This window comes from Bactrocera tryoni, chromosome 5 (genome assembly GCF_016617805.1).
Source record: "Bactrocera tryoni isolate S06 chromosome 5, CSIRO_BtryS06_freeze2, whole genome shotgun sequence".
In the NCBI taxonomy this organism is placed as follows: Eukaryota; Metazoa; Arthropoda; class Insecta; order Diptera; family Tephritidae; genus Bactrocera; species Bactrocera tryoni.
In genome coordinates this window covers 60,811,890-60,821,900 of record NC_052503.1, presented here as the reverse complement: position 1 = coordinate 60,821,900, position 10,011 = coordinate 60,811,890, and the positions used below count along the sequence as shown (strand labels likewise).

The following is a 10,011-nucleotide window of genomic DNA, read 5'->3' as shown; positions in this document are numbered from 1 at the left end:
GTAGTGGGTTGACAACAAAAATAATAGTAATTTGCATATGCACACAGCTATACACACACACACACACACAAAATTTAGCATTTAATTATCGGCTTGACAGTGCAACAAATTGTGGCATGTGTAGGCAGTCAGTAGGCGACAATATCTACCCATAAGACTGAAAGGGCAATTGTCTTGCGGAAACGTGCAATAAAGCAGACGCAGCAACAACACTGTTGGACATACAGTGTATGTGTGTGCTCATGCATATGCAAATATTTGCTAGCAACGAAGAAAGCGGCGCTCGGTTGCTAAATCACTTAGAATGTCGACAGCGCAATAACAACTGTGGAAAATGGAAAATTTTCTTATAAATTCGCTACAGAAAATAAACAAATCACATCTACTCACATATTGGTGCGCGGCGTGGGTACTGGCGTCTTCTTCGTCAGCGATGACGACAAGCTGGAACGACGTGAAAATTGCGCCGCGGCCTCCTCATCAGCCTCTTCGCCGAAGGGATTGCGCGATATGCGCGGTGGTGGTGGACGTGGTGGCGGTACTTTGCCGCCTGTGGGTGTCGAGGCGGCCGTGGAGTTGCGCGATGATGACTTCTCCAGTTCGATCTCGTCATCGGAGCTATCAAAAGGATTGAGATTTTGCGCTTTCTCCGCTGATTTGGTGACTGCGCTGGCACCGCCACGTGGTTGCGGTGTTCTCAATGTTACTTGTTCTTTTTGTAGATTTTCCTTGTTCGCAACGCGGTTGTCGTCGTCGTCTTCGTCTTCGGATTTGAATGGATTCAAGTCTTCGGGATATGCTTCGGTGCTAACTTTGCTGGGTGTAGTTGCCAATTGCTTTTCTATTGTTGTTGTAGTGTCGTTGACTTTACTGGACGCGTCCTCCACTGCTTTGGGGACGTCAACAGTGCTTGACATATCCAGTTTTGCTTGTGTATCCTCCATTGTGGCATCTTCACTGGTCTCTACTTCGCTTATTTCTATACGCGGTGCTGCTGCTGGTGTTTTTTGTTCTAACTCCTCGGCGTCTAATACTAAATTATTGTCTTTTACTGTCTCCGTTTCTAAGGGCACTTCATTCGCAAGCGATTCCTTGATTTCTTTTGCTTTAGTTTCGATTTTGTCAGCCTTCTCCGTTTCCATTGCTCGTAATTTCGCTTCGTCTTCGAGATTTACTTTAGTCAAACTTTCATTTGCACTTATTGCGTTGCTTGTGGGCGTGGCTGGTGGCGTGTTAACAGGCGCAACCGTTTTGTTGGCCACCTCTGGGCCCGCATTCATTAGTTTCTTATCGCTATCAATATTAGTATTATCGGTTTCAGGTTCACTTAGCTTATCTTCAGTGTTTAGTGTTGTATTATTATCATTACGCGTATCATTATCGGCTTGCTTCTCTTCATTAGCGTTATTATTACGTTTGTTTGCAATTACTTCGAATTGTTGCAGACGCGCACGCACCACACTGAGCCGTTCGGTGGTTGCCACATCCTCCGGCGACTCCAGTGACTTTATGCGCATTTCAACAGGCTTCTCCACGGACGTATCCATATTCTCTGTGCCGCTCTCCGTGTCCAATTCCCGGAGGTTGGCACGCAGTGTTTCGAGCTTCTCAGCAGAGGATGTAGTGGTTTTTGCTGCTGTTGTTGCCGCAATTACGTTTGTATCTGCATTTTGGTCTTTGGTAACATCTTCATTAGAATTAGGTTCACTTAAATCTAAGTTATTTGTTGCTGTTAGGCTTGTTTGCGCTGTTTGTTCTGGCATATCTGTAGCGTTGCGCTTCAAAAGGTTCTTGTGTTGGTCATTGTTGTTGGCATTATCCGCTTGTTGCTCGGCGTGTGCTGGAGAAGGGGCTGCGGTTGTGTCTTCCACTGTTTTTGTTGTAGTCAAATTCAGCTCCACATGTGTTCTCTTCTTCGCGATGGGTGTGCCAGTGCTGCTGCCACTTGGTGTTGCTGTCTGTTTAGAAGACTCAACGCTTGCTGTCTTCTGCGCATCCTTGCTTGTTGTTGCCAGTTGTAGTTGTGCAGTAGCTGTGAATCTTCTATTATCTTCGCTGGTTTGCTGTGCTTTCTCTTTCTCAGTATCACTACCCGCTGGTGTGACCTTTGGCGGCTGTGTCTTGGGCAATGCTGGCGCTACGTCTTCCAAACTTGTCTCGGCGTCCGTATCATTTTCGGTATCGGAAGTCTCCATTTGTGTCTCGTTGCCCGATTTACTCTCCGCCGTGTGGGTTAGACTCTCGCCGTCATCGCCCTCACCATCGATGGTGTCATTGAGAAAGCTAGTAAGCGCGCTGTTCATTTTGTACGTCGATGTTGTTGGCGCTTCCATGCGTTGCAGACTCTTGCTTTTCTCTTCGTCCGACACGCTTTTCTGTAGCAAAAATTTACTGCTCGTTGCTGCTTCACTGCTACCACTGGCACCGACGCTAGCATCCTTTTTCGTTTGCTCGAAGAATGCCAAACGGTCGGCTATGGAGCTGCGCACGTTCTTCGGCAACGCTGCATTGAGACTGCTGCTCGTTGGTGTTTGCACTGCACTTGTCTGCCGCAATTGCACACCACCGACGGCTAGGTCCTCACCGCTAGCGCCAGTGGCATTCAATTGCACCTCCTCGTCCGGGCATGTCTCACAACAGTATTCACCATCCACCTCGGTCTCATAGAAGCTGCCTGGTGTCAGTTGTGAGCCGCAGCGCGCACATTTCAAACACGTGCGATGATAGACTTTCTTGCCGACCAATAGGCGTTCGGCGAGGAACACAGGCAATTGACATTTTTGGCACGGATCTCGTTTGGGTACGCCGACAACGTGCGCCATCTGTAAGTATAAAGAGATGAATTGTAGTATGCAGAGATTCACTTGATTTTATAATATTAAGGTGCTCATTAGTTGGTTAGTACTTTAATAAATAGTAAAAATTGCGGTTATGGCGCCTAAAAGTTTGCAACGCACTGGGCAGTTGGGTGCAACTCGATGAGAAAGTGGACTATCTTTTACTGGTATTTAAGAAACTCCCTTGGCTGTGTTTTTGTGTACTATTTGTGTAATTTTTTTTTTTTTTGAGTAACTAGGTATAGCTAAGCCTAGAAAATTTAGTGTATGCTACCCTGCAACAGTAAAATGGCGACACAAGCTTCATTTATTATTACTTAATTGATTATCCTTATGAAAAATAATAGTATAAGTCGAAGAAGTACACACAAATTGAAGCAATCAATGAGACGAGCTAAAAACTGGGACAACTACATATAAGTTGAAGAAGTATATGTTACTGAAAGTGAGGTGATGTAATAGATGCCGTTTGACCTAAAATGTCCTCATTCAAGAAATTTGTCTCGACTAATTTATAGTACAGCTTTTCTTTCTTAGCATACATGAGGTCCGACGGACAACTAAAGCAATTTTGTATGAGCTATATGTACTATTTTACGAATTCATGTTCAGAAGAAAATCAGAGAATTTCGACTTTAACCTTCCGTATATGGTGTACAAGAAATATCAGTTATCATAAAGCATAATATTTGTCTAATCTGTCACTTGGAAAGACTTTATTCCTTGCTTTGAAAGAGACCGGCAAAGGTTATTACTTGAAAAAATCCGAGTCCGTTCGGGTTACGTAGACGCGTAGCGGGAACTCTTTCAGAATGTTAACCAGAGTTAGTAACTTTATATTAGGCAAAACTGAGAACATCGAAGTCCGACAACAATATTCTTTTACCAGACTACAATGAGCGTTTTTTATTCTTTCAAAACCAATTAGGTGATTAAATTAAAAATCTGCTTATAAGCGCCTTCGTCACTACTTTTAGCAACTGTGAGAAACCGAGGTCTACTTTTAAGGGTCATAGAACCATTATTTCCTTAAACTATAAAATTCGCAGTCAACTTTAAAGAACCCTATGTAATTTTTTTTTAATTTCCGAAATCTCAAGTCTACTTAAAGCCTAAAGAGACCATATTATATAAACTCTATGTAATTGGAAAACGATTTAAAGTGATTAAGCAGACAAATATTTAAAATTTTCGTACTGAGTAGTCTACTTTTAGGATTGCTCAAATAAGTTTTGCAATTTTCCGAATCAGTAGTCTGTTTTTAAGCGCTTCCATCAGTACTTTCACTAACTTTGAAAAACCATGGTCTACTTTTAAGGGCCATAGAACCTTTTTTTTTAGTTTACATAATTCGAAGTTAACTTTAGAAAACCCATATGCAAATTTTTAATTTCTATTTAAGACCTGCAGAGCCCATGTTGTGAGGTCTATATAATGGAAAAACTATTTAAAATGGTTAGCGAGACAAATATTTCAAATCTTCGTACATAAAGGTCTACTTTTAGGATAATTCATAAGTATATTTAAGGCCTGCAGAGACCAGGCTAACTAATTAACTCCATATTATTGGAAAACGATTTGAAATTATTAAGGAGACAAACTTTTAAAATTTTCGTACAGAGAAGTCTACCTTTAGGCTTGTTCAACCATTCTGCAACTTTCCAAATCAATAGTCTGCTTTTAAGCGCGATAGAGAAAAATTTTTGAACTTTTTATAAAAACATACAAATATGTTTGCTACTTGTGAAGTCAGTAGCATACTTTTAAGGGCTTCACCTTATCTTTAGGACTTAACATGGACCTTTTTTTTACCAGTTTTCAAATAAAAAGTAGAATTTAAGAGTTCTAGTGAATAATTTTTGTTTGTGTTACGGATAAAGCGAATTTAAGAACACTCTGGCAAGGCACGAACAGTGCAAGCCATTTTCTTTTTCATTACACGCCACAGTTTCAGCCAAGTTTATATACTAATTTCACATTCCTAACGACTCTTGTTATTGCCATCAATCTATCACTTTATTGCTCTTGTTGCTCTTATCACAAAGCGTAGATATGTATGTAAAATATGGGAAGCAAAGTATTTGCATATTTTTGTAGCACAAAACAAGTTAGATTTAGATAGTCTAATCAGCATGAAAGTAAGTTATGTAAATATTTACTAGCACATGCGTGTATGTATGTATGTATGTAGGTATGGCAGAGAATGTGTTTTGAAAGCAACAATTAACGGCAGATGCGTGGGCAGCAATAAAAGCAGCGGCAGCGACAGAGGAGGCGAAAGCATTATCAAAATATATATAATATTATATGTGCATAAGGCTGTAAGTAGCACAAATAAATAGGTAAATGACAGCATTTAGACGACAATAACAACAATACTTATACACTACGATAGATTTCAGCGCGAGGTTTGAGGTTAGTTAGCAGTTAGTGCGTGGTTAGTAGGCAGTTAGTGCACTTACTATGACATATGCGAGTATGTATGACACTTATCCAACGAAAGGCACACAGTGCATAGTTTAGACTTAGAAATTACAGTTATGCATTGCAATTTAGCTGCAGACATTGGTTGTGAGGCTTACCTGTAGAACGCAATTGGGGCGCTACAGCGCGTGCGTGCGTCTTTCTTTAAGCGTTTCTATTGTTTGTGTGAGTGTGGACTCTGTTGAAACACTTTATGCCTTGCGGTATTGTTGCGCATGCGCTCACGTGCCTAACAGGTGCGTGTGTTGTGTTGGTGTTGATATATTAACTTGTTGTTGTTGTTATTACTACTGTGTGTGTGTAAGCTTACGAGTTTAATATTCTTTTGTTTTGCTTAAAATGTATGTGAGTATGTTCTATAGAAAATTATAGTACCAACTCGAGCACGAAATGTTGCACACTTAATTGCTAATTTAGTTTAATTAATTTAATTTAACTGTATATATGTGTGTGTATGTATGCGTAGCTTCAAAAAGAAAGCTTAGCAACGCGGCGCACAGACACAAAAACAACAAAGTTTTGCAAAGTACAAAAATTACAAAAACAAATTAATCAAGTAAATTTACGCTTAATTGCTACTTAATTAACGCTTCATTCAATTATATAATATTAATATTTGTTTTTGTTGCTTTTCTAGGCTTAAGATCTGATTTGTTCAATTGCGTGTTGTACAATTTATGCTTCTAAGCTGCTGCGCGTGTGTGTGTGTGTATGAGATACTTTCATTTGAGTGCAGAGATTTTCGCCGCTTAATTGCTTCAGCTTCCTTTAGCAATTTTGTTTTTTTTTTTTTCTTAAAAATTCTTACACTTTTGTTTTTGTTCGTTTTCTTTGTGTTTGTTGTACAATTGTTTTGATTTGTTAATTATTTTGTTCGTGTTGTGGGAAGTTTCGAGTTTTTTCTTTGTTTTGTTTTTTGTATTTAATTTCTTGTCAATTAGTGCTTCCTTTTTATTTCACGTTTTTGTGTTAACGGTATTATTTTTGTTCGTTAATGTGTGCACTTTTGCAATGTGTGTGTGTGTATGTTGAAACTCAAAATAAACAACTGAGCGCTTTTTTTGTTTGTTTGTTTGGTCCTATTTGTATTTAGCAGAATATCTCAGGTTTATATTGTCCAATAATGTCCAGAGTTTTCTCGTCCTGTTTAGAAAGAAATAAGTAAAAAAAGAAAAAAGTCGAATATATATAGAGATAACGTTGTAAATGATTAATGAAACATGAGAAGAAAAAAGAGAATTTCGAAATAATGAAGGAGAATAAAGAAAATCAAAAGCAGCCAGCGAACCATGCAATAAAAAGAAGAGAGAAAGATATAAAATGAGACCAAAGCATACAAACAAATAAATTATGTTATTATAAACTTCTTTACTAAGAGAATTAAACAAAATTGCTTTACAGACAGACAGGCTAATTGAGTCAATTAGGTAGGGTATTAATATACACAATTACAAATTGTCTAACAGTTAGATTCTAACTATTTTATTATAATTAACTATTACCTCATGTGTTTCTTAACAAATCTTTAATTAAAATTACTTACAATTTGCTAATTGACTAAATTGAAGTGATAAGTGAACATTTTTTAATACTGCGAAGGTTTGAGTACATTGCACAATTTTGCAATATATCCGATATTTTGAATGTAAATTTTTTACACTAATTGCATACCAATTAAAATTTCATTAGACAAACATTTTCTTTATCACTAATTGAATATCAATTAAAATTTTATGAGGCAATTTGCTTTTTTAATTAACAAAATTATCGGGGGTGCATGTCAAAAAATGTCTTTAACACCAATTGAATGTAAATTAAAATTTTATGAGACAATTTTCTAATTGACAAAATTAACAGGTTGCTTGACAAAAATTGTCTTTAATACTGATTGAATGTCAATTTAAATTTCATGAGACATTTTCTAATTTACAAGATTAAAGGGGTGCGTGACAAAAAGTGTCTTTAACACTAATTGAATGAAAATTAAAATTTCATGAGACGATTAGCTTTCCTAATTGACAAAATTAACGGATTGCATGACAAAAATTGTCTTTAGCACTAATTGAATGTCAATTAAATTTTTATAAGACAATTTTCTAATTGACAAAATCAACGAATTGCGTGACAAAAATTGTCTCTAACACTAATTGAATGTCAATTAAATTTGTATGAAACAATTGACAAAATTAACGGGTTGCGTGACGAAAATTGTCCCTAACACTAATTGAATGTAAATTAAAATTTTATGAGACAATTTTCTAATTGACAAAATGAACCGGTTGCTTGACAAAAATTGTCTTTAAATCTTATTGGCAGATTTTTCGTGTCTTTATTTCATTTTTTTTATAAATTGAATGTTAATTAAAGTCACATTAAACAATTTACTAATGGACTAAATTAAGGCGCAAACTGAAATGCCCTTCTAGCCGTGTACATTTCGTTTTTTACAAATATTATTCAAGACTTCATTTATTAGCATTTTATTTTAAATTGAATGACAATTAGTGTTGAATACTCAAAACTCAATTGCTTAGCAATTAAAGCGTGGGCTTCTAAAACTAAATTATGCTATAACGCGGATTGTGTCTCTCGCGTCGGTTGGGCGGGAGGGGGTAATCGTTGGGTATTATTATTATTATTATAAACAATCCTTCTTTTATTAAATAAGTAATTGTGAATTAACACTTTTAAATAAATTTTGATGAAGCAACTACAACAAAATTTTCTAAACCGTGATAATTACTTAATTCTCTTCATTTGAGCTAACATTTCTATAATTGATAATAATCTGCTCAGGCGTGCATATGTTTTTAAGTATTTGGTTCAATATGGGCAGACAACTTCTAACCTTATACAATAAATCTAATTCTTTATTGGAGAAGTGAAATTTTGTCGATTCGATTTTAAAGCATTTGTTCGAAAAATTCGAAGAAAGATATATTATAAGAGAAGACATCTAATAAAACTTATACATTTTACTCACAATGACAAATTTTGACTAAAGAACTCAAAGATATAAATCTTTAGATCTATCTCTTTTAAACTGATTAGATGCACTTCCCCAGAAAAAGTAAAGCTGAGAAAGTTTTGTCCGGAGTAATCATCTCATTACAATATCTGTAATAAATAACCTGTCTTCCTTATGATTTCTAAAATATAACAAAAGTAAAAAGAATTTTAACATCTTCTATGTAACATGTGCTCCACAGCAAGCTGTCAAATTTCCTGAGTTCGAACAAGGGCATTTTATCGAAAAATCTTAATGTATGTAATTTATAGCAATTTTGATATATAGTATTTTCCTAAACAAACCTCTCTCTTTTCCACAACAAATTGCATTAAACTTAATTGACCTATTTATGTTTATACGGTCTGCTGGATTTAATGAAGTCAGAATAATTGGTGGTAATAAGCCAACACATATGTATGTATTTTTCGAAATTACAGTAATGTTTTAATATATACAAATATATACATATATATTTATTGGAAATCACTTATAATAAATTATAAAAACAGATTTATAAGAAGGTAACAGAATTCATACATCAGGAACTATAAATGCAATTACTATAAAAGTTTAGACATAGGCCACGAAAAGTACGGCCTTAGCTTGGCAGTTGGAAAATTTGCAAAAACATATATACCAATATTTTTAAATGGCCCTAAAAATGACCTACATGGATTTTATCAATTGTAAATGCAATATATTTGAGTTGGAATGGTCTATGTATGACGAGAAAAATTTGCTAAATGCGCGGTATGTTGGATTACAACACGGTTTCTGCCAACTAAAATGTCATTGAGAGCAGACAAACTCCTATGACCAACACATTATTTCGAATTGCCGGAATCAAAATCGATTTCAGCAGATATAAAATAACTGATAATGGTGATAGAGTAAAATATTGGTGATTTAGAAGTATGTTTATCGACTCAACCATCATAAAATGTTATCAACCATATATGTTTGCTGGGTAATGGTAACAAATATGGATTTTCGAAGTCAGTAGCGCAGAAAGTTGATAAACAAACTCGTGTGCGTCATTAAGCTGACAGCTCCGATGACTGCTCTCGGAAAAAGTCCGATACATATGAAAACAAAAATAAATTGGACTAATGTAAGGCAACAAATTAGTGAAACAAAATCTGAAAATTTCGAGTTGAAATGGAACCAGTCGCAAAAGTGTTAGCTTCGGATTAAAACATTTTGATTGATTGCAAAATATGAAACTTTGGGACAAATTTAAGTCAGAAACAGATTATGATCATAAAAATTTTAAAATGATTATGATATGTATGAGATTTTTTATTTAAAATATATAGAAAAAATGATTTAAGTCCATAATGAAACATGACTTTTTTTTTTGATTTTGTTTAAATTGGTATAAACTGGTATGAGACTAACCGAAATCTGAAAATTCCCTTGTGTGGCAAAGATATTAAATCATTTGACTAGTTGAGATTTAAGGATAATACTTCATAGTAACGAATACATGCCAGAAAAATGATTTAAATCTATAATGAAACAGGATTTTTTTATTGTGTTCAAACTGGTACAAACTGCCATAAGACTAACTAGTTGAGACCTGTGGATCATACTACATAGTTACGAGTATAAGCCAGCTTACAACTACTTCATTGCACTGCTGGGTGCGTTATTAAAATAAATATGTAAATTCGATCATGT

At 35.7% G+C, this 10,011-nt stretch overlaps 1 protein-coding gene across 1 annotated transcript; it reads right to left on the bottom strand.

Annotated features, from left to right (window-relative positions):
• Positions 1 to 386: 386 nt before the first annotated feature.
• LOC120777561 (nucleolar protein dao-5-like) lies at positions 387 to 6,468 on the bottom strand. Its single transcript, XM_040108957.1, has 2 exons — positions 5,420 to 6,468; positions 387 to 2,822 (listed from the first exon to the last, which is right to left on the bottom strand). Exon 2 carries the CDS (start codon positions 2,820 to 2,822, stop codon positions 387 to 389), a length of 2,436 nt encoding a protein of 811 aa, XP_039964891.1. The 5' UTR covers positions 5,420 to 6,468.
• Between the last annotated feature and the right edge of the window lie 3,543 nt (positions 6,469 to 10,011).